The 20,555-nt window shown below is 43.3% G+C and overlaps 1 protein-coding gene across 1 annotated transcript; it reads left to right on the top strand.

The window, feature by feature from the left end:
* The first annotated feature begins 139 nt into the window (after window positions 1-139).
* On the top strand, window positions 140-17,011 carry LOC146986730 (protein NLRC3-like). The gene is made up of 8 exons (XM_085777872.1): window positions 140-228; window positions 6,067-6,350; window positions 7,134-8,925; window positions 9,024-9,197; window positions 9,359-9,532; window positions 9,608-9,781; window positions 14,031-14,077; window positions 16,863-17,011. The coding sequence occupies exons 1-8, from the start codon at window positions 140-142 to the stop codon at window positions 17,009-17,011; spliced, it is 2,883 nt and encodes a 960-aa protein (XP_085633998.1).
* Window positions 17,012-20,555: the final 3,544 nt, after the last annotated feature.

Here is a 20,555-nt window from a genome sequence, read left to right as displayed (position 1 = left end):
AGGATTTGAACTTTCCTTCCTTCAGCACCATCTGCTGGTTGACAGCAGAATGACACTGGTGGACAGGTGTGTAAACCTTGTTGTGTAAACCTTGTTGTTGTGACTGAGTGCAGCTCTCCCTGCAGGTGGAGGCTCAGCTATGGATCAGTGTGAGCACAGAGAGGAGGGACCCCCCCCCTCTGAAACCACTGTGGGTGGGGAACATGAGAGCCGGACCAGAGGTCAAAGGTGAGATGAGGATCTCTAACTGTCCAGGACTCAGATCTCTGCTCTGTGGAGCAGCACGGGTGGAGATGCTGCTGTTAGCTGATAGCAGCTTTTTAATGTGACAGGGTAGTGCTTTATTGTTTTACTATTATTGGTACTAATAACAGTGAATAACTCATTTAAATCAACAAGCCATTGTTTCAGTCTCACAACAAGATCAGAAGAACTGAGTAAGGCAAGGCAAGGCAAGTCAAGGCAATTGTATTTGTATAGCCCATTTTTACAAACAGTTTGTCTCAAAGGGCTTTACATGGCATCGTAACAACATCCTCTGTCCTTAGACCTTCACATCGACTGAGGAAAAACTCCATGGAAAACCCTTTTAACAGGGAAAAATCGGAGAAAGCTCAGGGTGAGCAACAGAGGAGGGATCCCTCACCCAGGACGGACAGACGGGACAGAGATGTTGTTACAGACAAGAAAACAGTTTACAGTTTATGTCACAAAATGTGCGAAATATGGAAATGTTAGCAGGAGTTGATGAAGGCAGTCTCTGGTGAGGGGGGGGGGGGGGGCTGGCCAGCTTGATGGGAGGACTGGGTGGTAGACTGGTCCATGGGAAGGGAGGGGAGGCCGGTCTAACAGCAGGGGAAAGGGTGGGAGGGGGGCGGTGCAGGCGGCGGCTGGTGCAGAGAGATGGAGCTCCGGTGGATCTGCGGAAACTAGGGGTGTAACGGTACACAAAAGTCACGGTTCGGTACGTACCTCGGTTCAGGGGTCACGGTTCGGTACGGTTTCGGTACAACAGACACTATTGAATGTAAAACTAAAATCTGTCTTGTGTTATAAAAGTAAAAAAAAAATTGAATATAAAATTAAACAAGTGCACTAGGAGTGTTATAATGCCATTCATTAATTCTAGAGGGAAAAAAACTTGCACTTGACAACTGACAGCTATTACAAACAAAACAAAACAAGAAACTAACATCAATGTTGGTTTACACAGTTAATCTAGACTAGATGCCAGTTACTTTGGTGATGTTTCTGGTCCTGTCTGTGTTCATGTCAAGAGGCTTAAAAGCACCGGGATAAGTTGTTGCACACAAGTTGTCTTTTTCCCTGCACCAGTGATTGACATGTGGGTGGCAGGGAGAGGGGGGGCGAACATGCGCTAACGTGTTTGATGCGTTTCTAGCGACGCAGCGCGCATCCGTGAAACATCGCCGACGGACTTTGTCCGGTCGACCTTACAGTCTATGCGGTGGTCGGAAGCTGCTTACACAGTCTATGGTCGCGAGCCGTCGCCGCTGCCGTCGCTGTTGTGTTTGATTGAGAAGCCAGACGGTGACAAGAATGAAGCAGCAGCTCCTCTAACTTCACACTCTCATCACTTCTCTTCTTCGTCTGTTATGGCGGTTGTGGCAGCTTCGAGGCTCATTACCGCCACCTAGATTGCGGAGTGAGGCCTCGACTTTTTTTTATTTATTTTTTTTATATTCACTCAGACGTATTCGTCGTGTGACTGTGTGCACCGAACCATGACCCCCGTACCGTGACGGCACGGGACGAATACATATACCGTTACACCCCTAGCGGAAACACAGAGAGAGTGCGAGACACCAAGGCCAAACTACAGAGTACAACAGAAATGACAGTTCAAAAATATACTGAGAGGAGAGGAGAGGAGAGGAGGGGAGGGGAAAGGACAGGAGAGGAGAGGAGAGGGCTCTGTGTAACCAGATGTGTCCCCAGCAGTGGCGTCATTTCAGTTTTAGACAAGGTATGGCAAGGACCAACCCGTCCCCGGGGGGTCCGGGGGGTAGAGCCCCCCGGCCGAAAATTTGAGCGCATTGTAAATTGAAATGCAGCAATCTGGTGTGATTTGAGAGCAAAATCACGAAGCTTTCTGAATTATCACTATCAGTGCTATGGATTGGACACAAGCTATGGATTGGACACAAGGGTTCATATAACTTTGGAAAATAAATCATTAGTGGGGTCTGAAAAAGTCAAACAGAGCTGGTAGCTGATGTAATAGTGTGATAAATAATTTCCCAGGACAACTCAAGCTTTTCCAGGACCTTTGACACATTTTCTCAAATTCCATGTGTTTTCCATGACTGGATAACCATTTTCCAGGTTTTTCCAGGACACGTGGGAACCCTGACTCACCTTCTACAAAGATTTTTAACAAGTATTTTCTTGTTAAAATCCATTTGTAAATAATCTCTGAAGACAAATGAATAGGCTATTTTAAGTTTATCCACTCCGTAAAAGGTGTCTGTATCCTGTCTTAATTTCTTTTGTGTCAACAAATTATTGCAAAATGAGTTCATTCACTGCTAATCTACAGTACATGTTTCTACAGTAAGAACAGCAAAGTTTAGCAGCAAAATCAGAATAAATTTAATCTGGAAACAAATTAAAATTTTCACAACTAAATTGAATGAGTGATTCCTCCTGTTGCTGCTGTGATTCACTACATTCAGGTAGCCTAATGTTAGACAGGGGCTTGCTTGGGACTACTTGTTTGTCTCAATTAGAAGTTTTTGTGATTTGTGACAAGATAAACAGCCTCCACACTCCACAGACAGCTGTCATTAGCCTGTTCTTAACAAGATGACTGCAGCAGCTTCACAGTGTTTCTCAAATAAGAGCTTTCATTTTACTGTCTAAGTAGCTAGTTTTAGCCAAACAAACACTGAAATATGACTCATATTTAAGCATGTGGAATGTGGTAAACTAAGTTGTTAGCAGGCACCACTGGGAAGTCATGTTGATGGCTTTATAACTCACGAAGGTTTTAGTCGCTCCACATTCACGTCTGCAGCACATGGAGTTATACAGTCATATGAGATACAATTGATGCAGCGGCGTGCACTCGTACACGCGCTCTCACAGACACAGCGCACGGTGCGAGGCAGCCCCGCCCCTCAGTGAGACAGAGAGAGAGGAGCAGCAGAGAGGAGCAGGTGAGAAAGAGGCAACACTATCGCGAATCGGTCAGAGAGAATTACAACAGGACACTGTACGCCGTCCCAGTACGCCGTAAAAAGTCCCGGTACGCCAGGGGTTAAAATCTATAAGTGCCAGTACTCTGAACATTTTCTACCAAAGTCAAGGTATGGCGAGTGCCATACACCGCCATACCCAAATGACGCCACTGGTCCCCAGCAGTCTAAGCCTATAGCAGCGTAGCTATAAAATGGTTCAGAGCTACCTGAACCAGCCCTAACTAAAAGCCCTGTCATAAAGGAAGGTCTTCAGTCTAGACTTAAATGTAGTTAGAGTGTCTGCCTCTTTGACCCATGGAGAGAGCTGGTTCCACAGTAAAGGAGCCCGGTAACTGAAGGCTCTACCTCCCAGTCTGTTTTTAGAGATACTGGGAGTCACTAACAGACCTGCGTTCTGGGAGCGGAGTGCTCTGGTAGGACAGTAAGGAATGATTAGTTCTTTCAGATAGGTTGGAGCTTTATCATTAAGAGCCTTATAAGTCAGCAGAAGGATTTTGAAGTCTATTCTAAATCCTACAGGAAGCCAGTGGAGAGAAGCTAAGGTGGGAGAGATGTGCTCTCTCTTCCTAACTCCTGTCAAAACCCTCGCTGCGGCATTCTGGACCAGCTGGAGACTCTTTAGAGAGTTTTTCGGACATCCTGACTGGGAGAGAGTTGCAGTAGTCTAGCCAGTAGAGAGGCTTTATGTCATTATAGAAATATACAGATAAATTCTCCTGGATGGTGAATATACTGTATATATAAAAGTAACAAATGATCTTGTGCTCAAAATAATATTGTTGTTAGGAACATAATTGACCCTTTGTCAAGGCCCCGCCCCCCACGGTTACTGTTGCTAGGTTGGACAAACAATGGTCACGGAAGGGTTAACTCCCATTGGAAACCATTGAAAATAAAAAATAATAAAAAATAAAAAACATTGAAAATTAGGCTGATTTAAATTGCTTGTAAGGAAAATTTGAATTAACTTATAAATCAGAAAAATGGTGTCCCTGATAGAAGACAGACGTGGCTAAAGAGCGATTGAACGGGCATTACCCGACTTTTCCGAAAAGTGGGGAAAAATCATTGTTTTGGTCACTCACTAGCTAGTAGCCAACGGTGCTAGCTAACGTTAGCTACAAGCTAACGCTTAATCTCCGCCGATCTCCCGTTTTCCTCGTAAAACTTCACAAAGTTCAAAAGACATTAGCAGCGGTAATGTTACGTTTGCTAGATAACTTTGAAGGTATTAGATCTTCTCTGTTTATGAACACGACCGGAGAGTGCACTGGAGAATTAATGAGCTTAGCACTTCAGTACAGCCAGGGAAAACGGGCTCACAACAACAACAACAAACAAAACTATGCAGTTAACCCCTGACCTATGCCTAGAGCTCCCACTAGTGGACCACCCCCAAACCCTATTATTAAGCTCAACTAAATACATAACAGAAGGTTCAAGTAATATGTCATAGGCTAAGTAGGCTATGTTTATTGATGTCTTGTGTTTAGGGAATGGGATAAAAATGACTCCAATACGTTCCAGATATTGTGAGTCGGGTTAGGGTTAGGAACCCCAGGCACATTTTAACCAAATTATAAAGTAGTTTTTGCCAAAAAATTGCTGTCTACCTATCTGGTTTCATAGGGTTTCATTCCAGGGTTGTCCAACCTTAGACTGTTGCGCAACATGTGACATGGGGAGAAGTGCTCTGATTGGTGGAACAGCAGACCAATCAGAAGGCCAACAAAGGGTCAATTGATAAGAGAGTTGGTAATAGAAAAATCTCAATTCCTGTTGTGATTAAGCCCTGAGATGAACATCAGGTAGAAGTTAACAGTGCAGAGTGAAGGTCAGTAACTCTGTCTGTGGTTAAAGTACCAAGAGGTCTGCAGATCGAATGTTCACTGGAACAAATGAATCAGTTTCAGCTTTAAGATCATCATACACACTGTCATTTTACAAATTGTTCTATTTACTCACAGTATATGTGTCAGGTCTGGGCTGGAAGGAGGACTCAGGTGCAGAGTGGCAAAAGGCAGAAGCCAGTTTTATTTTAACAACAAAAAACCACTCCAAAGGAGGGAAACAAAAAACACTCACGATGAGGCAAAAAGGCAAACAGGCAATTGGACAAGGAAGCTCAATAAACTATGGACTATGGGCTGGGGTGAACGAAGGACGAAACACTCTGGCACAAGACAATGGGAGACACAAAACATAGACACACAGGTAATGGGGAACAGGTGGAGACAATTAGAAATCAGCAGACTGGTGACACACAAGGGAAGGGCAAGTGACCTGAAACGAGAGGGCAGTTAGATTTCAAAATAAAAAAAAGAAGTCACAAGACAAAAACAAAAACACCATCACTGTGTTGTGACAATATGTTAGAAATAAACCTGTCTAGCCCAGAACTTCATGACTGTTTGAGAGAATGCACACTAAGGAGAACTACACTGCCTTGGCCATTTGTGCTGTTCAAAAAAGAGTTTCAGGTTTATATGGACAAATATAATTACAGACAACTAGCTACAGAACTTTACATTGTAACATTACATCTCCCTGTTTTCTATTTCTTTTACAACGCAATGAAGTTCTGTAGTGTTCACAACGGGTTCACACAGGCTCAAAGAGGGAAAACACTGAGTTCAGGGGAATCAGCTTGTGGCTCTGCCTCAGCTGTGTGATACCATTATGAGAGGCAACCAGAGATTCAGACTGATTTGAATCCATCTAACCATCTGTTTGCCTTTTGGAAGGGGTTCATCTCTTCTCCTTACCCCTGTAAACTGCAAAAATGGTCAGAATTCAGTCATACAGTGTAAACAAAGTTTCAAACTGTTTGTCATTCCTCTTTCAGGGAAAAGACGGAGACACTCCCAGAGATCCTTTTGAAGACTTTGGAGGATTTGGGAGATGTTGATTTTTATAAATTCAGGTGGTACCTGTGGCAAAGAGGAGTCCTAGAAGACCTCCCATCAATCCCAAAAAGTCGACTGGAGAATGCAAACAGGGAAGACACAGTGGATCTACTGGTCCAGACCTACTGTATAAACACTGTGAAAGTCACCAAAACAGTCCTGGAGAAGATTAATCAGAATGATCTACTGAGAAATTTCACACAGCCCATCTCAGAACCCAAACGTAAGTTTGATCAAAAATGTGAAGTTATAAGGACGTTGTAGAGTGGTCAATCAAAACCAGGTGGATGAGGACAGTTTCATCATCCAAAGAGCTTCTTTGGTCTTGTCAGCAGAGTGGGGAGTCTCTGTAGGGAGTCTTAAATGTCACATGTGGGTAGTGGCAGTCTTACAGCCTGGTTGCACTGGACGCGGAACCGAAGCGCAGCGCCCTGGAGCGGAGGCAGTTTCAGATAGGCCAAAAGTTAACCGGTCTGCCTGGTCGCACATCTCGCGCTGTGGAGCACAGTGCGCGCACCTGCAGCGCTTCAGATCGGTTAAGTTCTATTTTTTTTTTATTGAGGCTGTGTCAGTGTCTTCTGTCTCTTCATGTAATCAAACACTGACTAATGTTGAGCACCTGTTGCAGGACTCACTGTTCTTGTTAATTGAAATTATTATTTTTGACACTGGCGGTAAATTTTGGGTCATTGTTATGCTGCGGAATAAATTTGGGCCCGGTCAGAGGCCTTTCGGATGGTAATGCATGATGGATAAGAATCTAAACATTTACATAGTCAAAACAGAATCGAGAAACGTGTTCAGAAGCGATACAATACATGAAAACATGTGGGAGAGGTTCACAATGATGCTAACATGGAGAGGAATTGATCTCTTTGAAATGTTACTTTTATAAAACTTTCTAAATGAACAGAGAACAGAGAAGGTGTTTCCATGATTCATGTTTTCTATACAATAACTACAATAATAACTTATAATTGACGTCATTGGTCCTTTATTCTTACAGAGATTCTCACTGGCTGCCAATGTAAACTCAAATCCAACCTGAAGGAGAAGTTCCAGTCTGTGTTTGAGGGCATCGCTATAGCAGGACACCAAACCCTTCTGAACCAGATCTACACAGAGCTCTACATCACAGAGGGAGGGGCTGGAGAGGTCAATGATGAACATGAGGTCAGACAGATTGAAACAGCGTCCAGGAAACCAGACAGATCAGAAACAACCATCAGACAAGAAGGCATCTTTAAAGCCCCAACTGGAAGAGACCGACCAATCAGAAGAGTGATGACAAAGGGAGTGGCTGGCATTGGGAAAACAGTCTTAACACAGAAGTTCACTCTGGACTGGGCTGAAGACACAACCAACCAGGACATACACTTCACATTTCCCTTCACCTTCAGACAGCTGAATGTGCTGAGAGAGAAAAAGTTCAGCTTGGTGGGACTTGTTCATCACTTCTTCTCTGAAACCAAAGAAGCAGGAATCTGCAGGTTTGATCAGTTCCAGGTCGTCTTCATCTTCGACGGTCTGGACGAGTGTCGACCTCCTCTGGACTTCCACAACACTGAGATCCTGACTGATGTGACAGAGTCCACCTCAGTCAACGTGCTGCTGACCAACCTCATCAGGGGGAACCTGCTTCCCTCTGCTCGCCTCTGGATAACCACAAGACCTGCAGCAGCCAATCAGATCCCTCCTCAGTGTGTTGACATGGTGACAGAGGTCAGAGGGTTCACTGACCCACAGAAGGAGGAGTACTTCAGGAAGAGGTTCAGAGATGAGGAGCAGGCCAGAGAGATCATATCCCACATCAAGACCTCACGAAGCCTCCACATCATGTGCCACATCCCAGTCTTCTGCTGGATCACTGCTACAGTTCTGGAGAAGATGTTGAAGACCAGAGAGGGAGGAGAGCTGCCCAAGACCCTGACTGAGATGTACATCCACTTCCTGGTGGTTCATCTAAAACTGAAGAAGGCCAAGTATGATGAAGGAGCTGAGACAGATCCACACTGGAGTCCAGAGAGCAGGGAGATGATTGAGTCTCTGGGAAAACTGGCTTTTGAGCAGCTGCAGAAAGGAAACCTGATCTTCTATAAATCAGACCTGACAGAGTGTGGCATCGATATCACAGCAGCCTCAGTGTACTCAGGAGTGTTCACACAGATCTTTAGATTGGAGAGCGGCCTGTACCAGGACAAGGTGTTCTGCTTCGTCCATCTGAGTGTTCAGGAGTTTCTGGCTGCTCTTCATGTCCATCTGACCTTCATCAACTCTGGAGTCAATCTGATGTCAGGAAAGAAATTAACCTTTAAACTTTTTAAACTGTTCAGAGACAAATCATCACATTTCTACCAGAGCGCTGTGGACGAGGCCTTACAGAGTCCAAATGGACACCTGGACTTGTTCCTCCGCTTCCTTCTGGGTCTTTCACTGGAGACCAATCAGAATCTCCTACGAGGTCTGATGACTCTGACAGGAAGTGAATCACAGACCAATCAGAAAACAGTCCAGTACATCAAGAAGAAGATCAATAAGAATCTGTCTGCAGAGAAAAGCATCAACCTGTTCCACTGTCTGAATGAATTAAATGATCGTTCTCTAGTGGAGGAGATCCAACAGTCCCTGAGATCAGGACGTCTCTCCACAGATGAACTGTCTCCTGGTCAATGGTCGGCTCTGGTCTTCATCTTACTGTCATCAGAAGATCTGGACGAGTTTGACATGAGGAAATACTCTGCTTCAGAGGAGGCTCTTCTGAGGCTGCTGCCAGTAGTCAAAGCTTCAAATAAAGCTCTGTATGTGCACATATATCCATCTACATTTACTGTATCTTCTTCTTTAGTCACAACAAAAATATTAGTCGTTTACTTTTGTTTTCCTGATTCCTCTTCAGACTGAACTACTGTAACCTCTCAGAGAGAAGCTGTGAAGCTCTGTCCTCAGTCCTCAGCTCCCAGTCCTCTAGTCTGAGACACCTGGACCTGAGTAAGAACAACCTGCAGGACTCAGGAGTGAAGCTGCTGTCTGGTGGACTGGAGAGTCCACACTGTAGACTGGAGACTCTCAGGTGAGGATACAGGTGTTTGTTAGACAGCTTTAACAGCTTTAACACCCTTCTGTAAGTTGTTGGTGATGATGAGATGTTCAGCAGTCTGTTGAGATCCTCAACATCTCTGTTCACATGATTTTGTAAAATTGGGAGTTTATTATATATATTTTTATCTCCAGTCTGTCAGGATGTCTGGTCACAGAGGAAGGCTGTGCTTCTCTGGCTTCAGCTCTGAGCTCCAACCCCTCCCATCTGAAACACCTGGACCTGAGTAACAACGACCTGCAGGACTCAGGAGTGAAGCTGCTGTCTGGTGAACTGGAGGATCCAGACTGTACACTGGAAACTCTCAGGTCAGGATACAGCTGTTTGTTGGACAACTGATCTTTAACATCCTTCTGTTATATAGTTATATTTTCTATTTTTAGTCTGTCAGGATGTCTGGTCACAGAGGAAGGTTGTGCTTCTCTGGCCTCAGCTCTGAGCTCCAACCCCTCCCATCTGAGAGAGCTGGACCTGAGCTACAACCATCCAGGAGCCTCAGGAGAGAAGCTGCTGTCTGCTGGACTGGAGGATCCAGACTGGAGACTGGAGACTCTCAGGTACGATCAGACAACAAGGACTCAGTCTGTCCTGTCTTTTATGTTTCCCTGCTCGGTCAGTCGTCGTGAAAGACGTCTGATTTCTCTTAAGCTGGGGACACACTACGTGATTTTCACAGTTGTTGCCGATATAGAAAAGACTATGAGTTTACACTACACAAACCGTGCGAAGCTTCCTGCTGCACAAGACTCATACACAGACTATTGCACAAGACTGACAAAAGACCCGCGGAATTAACAATAAAGAAAATGATAATACTGCAACCACCAGAGTACAAGGCTGCAGGTGACAGGTCACGCTGTTCACCATGCTCTGTAAAAATGCATAAAAACAAAACTTATCAACCAGCGTTTCCCATTAATAAATGAGTCTGTGGCGGCCGCAACTCTCTCGCACTGGCACACACATTCGCACTTACACACACACACACACAGGCACACGGGTGCATGGACAGGTCGCGTTTTGATGGTAAAAAACATATAATAAACATACACACTAAATCACTAAATATTTGTATAGCCCAGGGGTCGGCAACCCAAAATGTTGAAAGAGCCATATTGGACCAAAAAAAACAAAAACAAATATGTCTGGAGCCGCAAAAAATTAAAAGCCTTATATAACCCTTATAATGAAGGCAACGCATGCTGTATGTATCTATAGTAGCTATATTAGCTTATCAAAATGACTAAATTAACTACAAATACATAATGAGCCTTCATGATTAAATGTTTATTTTTCCTGCAGTGCATTCTGTAGAGAATGACTCACCACGTGACTATACTCTGTTGCGAGATGCCGCCTCAAGTTTAACTTCATTACAATATTATTATGTTTCATTGCTTTGATGAAATTAAAGAAATGCAATAAAGAAATCAGATTTTTGATGTCGTTTTTATTTTGAGGATCCGAAAAAACAGCATAACATGCCCCTTATCGGCAACAGAGTGCAATAAAACGTGCCATTTTAATTGCCCTTTCCTTCACTGTCTTAGCGGAGAGAGGCATGTCTTTAATTTTTTGTATTATCTCGGTTTTGTTTTTGCAAATATTGTCTGCAAATAGGTGTTCTGACACGTTGATGAATGACTCCTTCATGTACTCACCATCTGTGAACGGTTTGCCACGTTTTATTATCTCCCGGGCTGCAACAAAACTTGCAGCAGTAGTGGAGTTTGGAGATGCAATCCACTTCTTAAATCTATTTTTCCGCTCCTCTAATTTCTGCAGAAGTAATGCAATCGCACTTTTTCTCTCACTCCCAACTGGGTACTCGGCTGCAAATGTGGCATGCTTTCCCTGAAAATGTCTTTCCACATTGCTCTTTTTGTTATTGGACAACTTCTCGCTACAGAGCAAACATTCAGGCAATCCTTCCGCAACGTTAAATCCTCTGTTCTCCTCAGTTATTTTTCTCCTTTTTCCTTTGGGATCCATAGCCCATCACGCATCCGCCGGTTTGTTTACAACAGCCACCTGCCTGGCGAGACCTGTGTCGCAGGCTATGACGTAAATATTCGTTGACAGAAATGTTGAAATTGAATATTTATTCTACACATTTTTACAGCATTGGAAAGCGTTAAGAATGTTTGTCCTCCTACAGAAACCATATTAAAACAAAAAATATATTTTTCTCCCCCATCTTTTTCCATTTTCAAACATTTTTGAAAAAGCTCCAGGGAGCCACTAGGCGGCGTTAAAGAGCCGCATGCGGCTCTAGAGCCGCGGGTTGCCGACCCCTGGTATAGCCCATTTTTACCAACAGTTTGTCTCAAGGGGAGGAGAGGAGAGGGGAGGAGAGAAGAGGACAGGGGAAGGAAGGGGAGAGGAGAGGAGAGGAAAGGAGAGGGCTCTGTGTAACCAGATGTGTCCCCAGCAGTCTAAGCCTATAGCAGCGTAGCTATAAAATGGTTCAGAGCTACCTGAACCAGCCCTAACTAAAAGCCCTGTCATAAAGGAAGTTCTTAAGTCTAGACTTAAATGTAGTTAGAGTGTCTGCCTCTTTGACCCATGGAGAGAGCTGGTTCCACAGTAAAGGAGCCCGGTAACTGAAGGCTCTACCTCCCAGTCTGTTTTAGAGATACTGGGAGTCACTAACAGACCTGCGTTCTGGGAGCGGAGTGCTCTGGTAGGACAGTAAGGAATGATTAGTTCTTTCAGATAGGATTGAGCTTTATCATTAAGAGCCTTATAAGTCAGCAGAAGGATTTTGAAGTCTATTCTAAATCCTACAGGAAGCCAGTGGAGAGAAGCTAAGGTGGGAGAGATGTGCTCTCTCTTCCTAACTCCTGTCAAAACCCTCGCTGCAGCATTCTGGACCAGCTGGAGACTCTTGAGTTTTTCGGACGGGGCCAGCAGCTTGCCTGGAGCAAGGATCACAGTGCAAATTAGAACTATATCGATATGCGATATGGTCTGATTCCATATCACATTAAAAAATATATTGATGGGGCGCCGAGTAGCGCAGTGGGTTAAGCAGGCGCCCCATGTGTTGAGGCTATAGTCCTCGTGCAGGCGGCCCCAGTTCAAATCCCGCATCGGACGGCCCTTTCCTGTGTATTGTTCCCCCTCTCTCTGCCTCTCCATTTTCTGTCTCTCTCGACTGTACTATCAAATATAGGCATGAAAAAGCACCAAAAAATATATATATCGATATATTTTCTATATTGATATATCACCCAGCCCTAACATGTAGCCTGTCGGTTTTGTTATTAGCTTATTGTTATTACGAGCACTGGTCTCTACAGCTATGAAATAGCTGGTCTCTACAGCTATGAAATATCTGTAGAGACCAGTGCTCGGGGGCGAAGCACAAGGTGGAAGAGACTTCATTTAAACTTTAATCTGTAGACACAAGTCTTGTGTATTGGTGTATTAATCCATGTTTCGATAGTTCATATAGTTTTTGCCAGCGTCTCCAAAACATTTACTGTAGAAACACCAAATCATACCAAATTTTTCAGTAAGTCCTTAGAGCACCGTTGATCTGTGTTTTGTTCTGATAGGAGTTACCGTTTTGTCACAGTAAGCCTAATTGTGAGACCGGTGCAGAGGCAGAAAATCGCTCTTTTTCTCCACGTTTCTGTCTGTCTCAGCCTGGGGGCCCCTATCGTCATTGGCAACCACCTCAAGTTGCCATGGTAACGTCTGATTCTCAGGCCAGAGCTCGTTAACTTCATAAACAATCCACCTGGCGCACGTTTAAATGTTTATAAACACAGACACAGCTACATCAGACTGACACAGGATGCAGCTCATAACATGTGTCAAGTCAGTCAGTCACACACACACACACACACACACACACACACACACACACACACACACACACACACACAGACTCTAGAACCAGCTCTGGAAACTGTTCTCAGATCAGATTGAGCCACATTTACACAAACAGGTTTCATAATGGGAATACATATAATACAATGGGAATACAGTCCTCAGGTCAGACTTTATTCCTCCTGTTGCTCCCTGTTGTACTTCATTGACTTCTCTCTCAAAGCTCTGTGCTTATTATGGGCTGCTTTTTTTTTTTTTTTTTTTTTACTTTTAAACCATTGCTTCAGGCACCTTCATCAGGTTTAGTTCAAGTCACTGTCAAACACAACCACACACACCAACATACACAGGTAGCTTCATGTGATAAAAGTCATACACACACACACACACACACACACACACACACACACACACACACACACACACACACACACACACAGACATGTAACCTAATGTGGTTACAGCTCCTCCATATCAGTGCTTATAGAAAGATGATTATGTGTCTGATCAGTTCTGTCTTGACCATAAGACTGTGGGTTTGATTCCCATGTTGACAGAGATGGCAAAACCGGCAGTAGCTCCCGTGGCCCTCTCAAAATTTCCCAGAGGACATTTTCTAGTTTAGATATAAACCACTCTGACTGTGTTTCTTCCTCCAGGTTGAACGGTAGTTTAGATATAAAACCACTCTGACTGTGTTTCTTCCTCCAGGTTGAACGGTAGTTTAGATATAAACCACTCTGACTGTGTTTCTTCCTCCAGGTTGAACGGTAGTTTAGATATAAACCACTCTGACTGTGTTTCTTCCTCCAGGTTGAACAGTAGTTTAGATATAAAACCACTCTGACTGTGTTTCTTCCTCCAGGTTGAACAGTAGTTTAGATATAAAACCACTCTGACTGTGTTTCTTCCTCCAGGTTGAACAGTAGTTTAGATATAAAACCACTCTGACTGTGTTTCTTCCTCCAGGTTGGACCATGGTGGAGAGCACAGGCTAAAACCTTGTCTCAGGAAATGTAAGTGTTGATTTACGCTATGTTTACACGTGCCCGGCTATTTTCATAAACGGGCATTTCACCCTCTCCATTTACAAAAAAACTGCGTGCACACCCGTCCGTTTTCAGAAAAGTTTTCGTTTACACTAACACGTGTTCATGCCGTTGCCAACTCTCACGCATCTGGCGTGTGTCACACGCTTTTAGGTCCTGTCTCACGCTCTCACGCCACTCAAACAATTCTCACGCCAAAATCAAGCGATTTGGAAAAAAAATTTAAAAAAAATTTAAAAAGCAAGCTTTGGCACTCATCAATAGGCTCTCTGATTGGTGTGCGTGATGCTTATCCGCGTGTCGATTGGACGGCTGCTCAAGCCTGTGATCACAGCCATAGACTGTAGGTCACAGCACAGTAGGACGGGGAGTTGTCGACCCCCCACCCCCCACCAACAGCGGCGGTGCGCAGAGGCAACTGGCATCTCTACAGTCTACAATCACGGACTTAAAAGTTAAAATCTAACCCGGCCCGACCCGCGGGTGTTGAAGCCTGGACCCGACTTGGTCCGAATCCGATGGCCAAAAAAAAGAGGGAGAGAGCGAAGCCCGAGACACAACCTGACCTGACCGAGTTATGTTTTCAGACTGAACGCGGCTCGAACTGACGCCTGCGGTCGGGCTGGTTGGGCCAGTCCGTTGAAAACTATAAAATCAAGATGCAGACTGGGTAGCACAAAAGTACAGCCAGGCAGCTCAGTCCAGAGAGCAGAGGAGAGAGAGACAGCGCAGCAACAGGTGTGTGTGTGTGTGTGTGTGTGTGTGTGTGTGTGGTGTGTGTGTGTGTGTGTGTGTGTTTGTGTGTGTGTGTGTGTGTGTGTGTGTGTGTGTGTGTGTGTGTGTGTGTGTGTGTGTGTACGTGTGTACGTGTGTGCGCAACTGCGCATGCATGCACGTGGGCCATACCTGCAAACTCCGAATGGGTATGTAGAATGTTTATTACAGAAGAGAAACACACATTTCAGGACCTGACTTGTATCATCAGGCTGTAGTAGAAGACTGAAAATCACAGGACATGTCTGTTCTGTCCTTTCATATATTAATAGGCTCAATAGGCTGGTCCAGGCCAAAAGCCACAGCTCCCCACTAGACCAGTTTCATACACTCCAGCCATACAATGATAGGAACCACAGATCTGCTTTTTTCCCTCTTATCTGGAGCAAATGTTGTGTTTTCCCTTTATTTTCTTCTCAGAGTACACCAGAATGCTTCAAATACATGTTAAAATCACAATTTTTTCCTGGGGGGGTGCCCCCAGACCCCCCTAGAGGGATATATTTTGTCACCTAATCCACTTCTACTCAGTTTGCAGGTGTAGTGTGTGTGTGTGTGTGTGTGTGTGTGTGTGTGTGTGTGTGTGTGTGTGTGTGTGTGTGTGTGTGTGAGAGAGAGAGAGAGACAGACAGAGAGAAAATCTATATTAAACATTACTATTATTATTCTTATTATATTATAGACAGCCGCCCCCCCCCCCGCCGCCAACAGAATCTCACTCCAGCCCAGGACCAAAAGTTGGCAACCCTGCGTCAAGAGCATGCCAAACCTGTAGGTGGCAGTGTAGCGAGAAGCTCAAGCCCACGTTAGCCAATCAGAATCCCGCACATGATCCCACATAGCAATAATAACAACAACGTCACTTGCCCTCCTTGTGTGTAAAGTTTTAATATGTTTTCATGCGAGAAAGTAACTGTTTAGATCCAAATATACGGCCAGTTTATCCAAATGACGGCTGTTTAGAAGTTTGCTCCGATGTTTCTCAAAGAGGTTTTTTTTTTCGGACAAGTGAATCTCCTGTGCAGCAGCGACCGTGACATCACAGAGACAGTGTCCGCTCTGCAGAGCTGCTCGGCCGGCCAACCTCCTTCGTCATCCCGGGGGAGAAAACGATCGCTAATTAACTTACCCACAGGTTTTTAGAGGTTTACCACCGGCTGGTTAAATTATTTTTAGGAGATAAATGTTGGTCTCATTGATGAAATCTAACAATTGTGGCAGTAGCAGTTTGTTTGAATGAAAAGTGAAGCTTCATGATAACGTTATTGGACAGAAGAGCAGCACTGCCTCAGGGCTCTGGAGCCTACAGACAGAAATCACTACATTTACAAAAATAAATAAATGTTTTACAATGAACACATCAGTCTGCATTAAATTGTATTATTATTATTTATTTATTTTATTATGTTATATGATGTGGTTACGGTACATGGCAAATATAACTACTACCACCACTAAAAACATGTCGGCTAGGTTAATCCTCCAGTCAGTGCCCCTGACCAAAGGCACTGGCTCATAATCTGGAGTTGGTCCCCGGGCGCTGCACCGCGGCTGCCCACTGCTCCTCAGGGATGGGTTAAATGCAGAGAAAGAATTTCACTGTACTAGTTGTATATGTGACTAATAAAGTACCTTTACTTTTACCTTTACTCTACCGTCTTTGGTTACGGTTAGACGTCAGGGTCTGACGTCGGCTGCCCAAATCTCGGTTTTTCTCTGTTTACATGCAAATGTGCAAACTGAATTTTCCAAAATCTCCATTCAGGCCGGAGTTTTTAAAAAGCATCGTTTTCAGGGGCAAATTCTCCGTTTGGGGTTAGGGTTAACCGGGTAGGTATAAACGGGGCATTAATGTAACTAATGATCAGACAACAGCTCTCTGTCAGATTGTCTTTAAATAGAATGTTGATTCAATAATGAATAAATGAACCATCAGATGATGAACTGCAGCTGTGTTGTGTCTTGTTCTCTCCATCAGATGCCTGTCAACTGGAAGTGGACATGGACACAGTGAACAAACGCCTCAAACTGTCTGACAACAACAGGACGGTGGCATATGTGACAAAGGATCAGCCATATCCTGGTCATCCAGACCAACCCGGTCTCACGGGAAATCGTGTTAACTGACACGAAATTTTAATCTATTGATCGTGCTGGCCAACACGATTTCCTTGTTTTTTTCGTGTTGCTCAGAACGAATTTTAAACTAATGTATTTCAATTGGAAGTTAATTTCGTGCGTGCAAGCACGACATTCAAATGCCACGGCGCACAGAAGGGCTTTGATTTTATTTAATTTCTGAACCTTGACATCAACTGAATACAACATTTTACAGAGATTCCTCATATATCATATTACATATCGTAGCCCCCGTTTTTTTAATGTTAGGCTACGTCAAGCCTGTACATTTAAGAAGAGATCCAGCATCATATCGTCCTATATTTATGATCTGGTGCTTTTATTGTTCCCTTTTGTTGCAGGATTCAGGCATTTTGTGATTAGAAACCTATTTTATGGTTATATTTAATATCTGCTTCCTGCTCCCCTCCCCAATCGAATGTCCCGTTAATATAATACATTTATTTTTCATATTGCGAGGTAAACTTTTTTATATATTCTAACAAACAGTTTTTTTTTCCGGGTTTTTTAATGTTACGTCAAGCCTGTACACTAAGAATGCAGGGATTCTCGGCATCATAACGCCCATATTTATGATCTAATGCTTTTATTCCTCTTATTTGCTGCAGGGTTCAGGCATTTTATTATTAGAAAACTTTTGGTTATTTTATTTTGTAGGAAAAAAACAGGAAACAGATATCTGTTTCCTGTTTTTTCCTACAATATAGCTAGAATGTCCGCATTACTTTTTCAACTACGGACTACGTTTTTTTTGTTTTGTTTTTGTAAGGTACCACTACGCTGACAGTGTCATCTTATATTATTTTAATATCGTTTTTTCGTACTATTATTGTGGAAGTGTCCTGTATTTCTCTTGTTCCTCTCCTTATGTTGTCCGGTGGAAACAGATTCTCCCCCTTTCCCGCTAACCCTTCACCAGGTAAGATGTGTGCCTGCTGGATGTTCACATTAACATTGGTTTCATTATTAAACGCAAGACTATGTATGAAAACCATCTTCTAACTTGTGAGGGAAAAAATAGCCATATCTTGTAACTTTGTCCAGCTAGACTGATAAATCAACTATGTGTAAGCTTATTCCCGCCGAGCGTGGAGCATCAAAGAATTATGATATGCAATAACATGAGATATAATGTCTCATTGGGCACCCTTAAAAATTGTGTATTGGTTTAGAAAAAACGTGACTTTTTGTATACATTCAGAAGATGGTGAAATCATGGTTCAACCAGTTGCATATACTTTTTAAACCTTTCTGCAAATAAACACAGCTAGACACAGCTAGCTAGACTTAATTTTAATCTATTGATCGTGCTGGCCAACACGATTTCCTTGTTTTTTTCGTGTTGCTCAGAACGAATTTTAAACTAATGTATTTCAATTGGAAGTTAATTGCGTGCGTGCAAGCACGACATTCAAATGCCACGGCGCACAGAAGGGCTTTGGTTTTATTTAATTTCTGAACCTTCTTGACATCAACTGAATACAACATTTTAATCATCAGAGATTCCTCATATATCATATTACATATCGTAGCCATATCGAACTCGCCCCCCCCCCCCCCCCCCCCCGTTTTTTTAATGTTAGGCTACGTCAAGCCTGTACATTTAAGAAGTGATATTCATCATATCGTCCTATATTTATGATATTTTTGTCATGCCAGGAGGGTCTACAAAAAAGACGTGTCCCTTTTGCAAGGGAGTTTTGTTTTGTGCGCAGAAGGTGTGTCCTCACTGCAAGACAGAGCAGCCTCTGAAGCAGCACCTTAAAAAGAAGCTTCAAAAGTTTGATTATAAGAGAGAAGAATGGGTGGTTGGCCGTAAGAAGAACCACAACGTGGCATCCATTAAGGATGAAGCCACCATAATGGTTTGTGCAGATTTTAAAATGACATTGAACTGCTCAGATAATACTGGAAATAAGTTATGTGGTATACATGGAAAATCCTGTGATCCTCAGGTATTTCTGTGTTCATAACAAAAAAGTTCATAGAAGAAATGGACTGCGTTTATACCACTACAGCTTGTAAAATGTATACACTGCCAACTATAAATGCATTTGCAGCATTCACCTATTCAGTCACAGAAACACAAATGCTTCTCTCTATTTTGAATACATTTAGAAATTGTCATTGTTGATGCTTCAGTTTCTTTCTAGTTATCTAAATGAAAAACAAGTGTTACAAATGTGATACATATTGTACCCTTACTGTTGCTATTTGTCTTAAAGTTTAGTTTTTTGCTTACACATAATGAACTGTTCCTGTTTGCACATACATTTTTATACAAAAGTGAAACTCATCACGAAATCAGATCATCCTAAATGGCATTAGTATGGATTCTGTCCTCAGTAATGTCATATTTTTGTCATTAATCAATGTGTTCAGTTAGTTTTGTAGTTGCTATTCCATTTTTTTCAACTGATAATACAAACTTATGTCATTGCAGCTTGAGAAACTCCATGCTATTGGTTACAAACCAGTGCTTCTTCTTGGAAAGAAGACAAAGAAGGAGCAAACCAAGTGTGAGATCCTCACCCCTCGTTGCAGCCTTACTGATTTTGCCAAAGACTACCTCCAAGAGATTGGCTCATTTTATGAGTACCTTTGTGAAGGTAAGATGCATGCAATGCATGCTTAACAAATGGTATTATTAAATTATTGTATTGGAAAGGAATTATGGCCTTCTAGTTTTGTGGCAGCGGCGCAGTGCAAGTTTCATGCAGCGCAACACAGCGCACGGTCAGTTTGGTAATTTGGTAGACAGCAGTGCGCTGAGATGGGTGTGGCGGTGCAGCAGGGGGAAGTGTCACAGATTCAGCTTGGCGCAGTGACAATTTCGTGCCAAAAAGCCGTGCCGAAAGTGTGCTGAAAGCCCGCCAGCTCCAACCTGGTCTACTTTCTGCGCAAGTAGTGATGTTAGATAAACGACTTGTAACTTGTTACAAGGAGAGTGGAGGCTCCTTCCACATTGTGCCTGAAAACCAAACCTGCTGATCAGAGCCTCTGACCCGGTGTCACAGCTCTCCTCTCGTCTCGGTGGCACCGCGGATCCACAACACAAACGCACCCCGTAAACAGTAAGATTAATCTCTTGTTTATGACAGATACGACTACACACAATACACACATCTTAACACCTGTATGGTAATCCATTGATCCACTGATTGATTATCAAAGGCTTCAAATGCACGACCAGGAGGATGCTCAGCAACACAGCCGACGTGACCAGTCTTGCAGATTCGCTAAATGATGCAATTTTAAATCGTTTAAAGTCGTATTTTGATCAACATTATGTTTCAAATTAATTATTTCACTTGTGAACCGTGTAATAAGCGGGATAATGTATAGTTGGTCGGTTGTTATGGAGAAATAAACCGGGTTCCATACAACCTGTCGGGGTTTATTTCTCCATAACAACCTCCAAACTATACATTATCCCTTACATATCATGTGACATCACACAGCGGTCGCAGAGTCTGTCATCTCGTGGGCTGTGACAGCAATTCTCACAAAAGGAGTGGATTAACCTTTTTTT

This window comes from Trachurus japonicus, chromosome 5 (genome assembly GCF_045865225.1).
Source record: "Trachurus japonicus isolate A0001 chromosome 5, Traja_1.0".
Classification (NCBI taxonomy): Eukaryota; Metazoa; Chordata; class Actinopteri; order Carangiformes; family Carangidae; genus Trachurus; species Trachurus japonicus.
The sequence above is the reverse complement of the archived record's forward strand: the minus strand, read 5'-3'. Positions and strand labels throughout refer to the sequence as shown.

What these genes read in the sequence shown, in the direction of transcription:
- LOC146986730 (XM_085777872.1), top strand. Translation starts at nt 140, where the DNA reads ATGGATCAGTGTGAGCACAGAGAGGAGGGACCCCCCCCCTCTGAAACC. An exon ending in TGGAGACTGGAGACTCTCAG is followed by an intron (nt 9,782 to 14,030) that starts GTACGATCAGAC and finishes TTCTTCCTCCAG; the next exon opens with GTTGGACCATGGTGGAGAGC. An exon ending in AAAACCTTGTCTCAGGAAAT is followed by an intron (nt 14,078 to 16,862) that starts GTAAGTGTTGAT and finishes TCTCTCCATCAG; the next exon opens with ATGCCTGTCAACTGGAAGTG.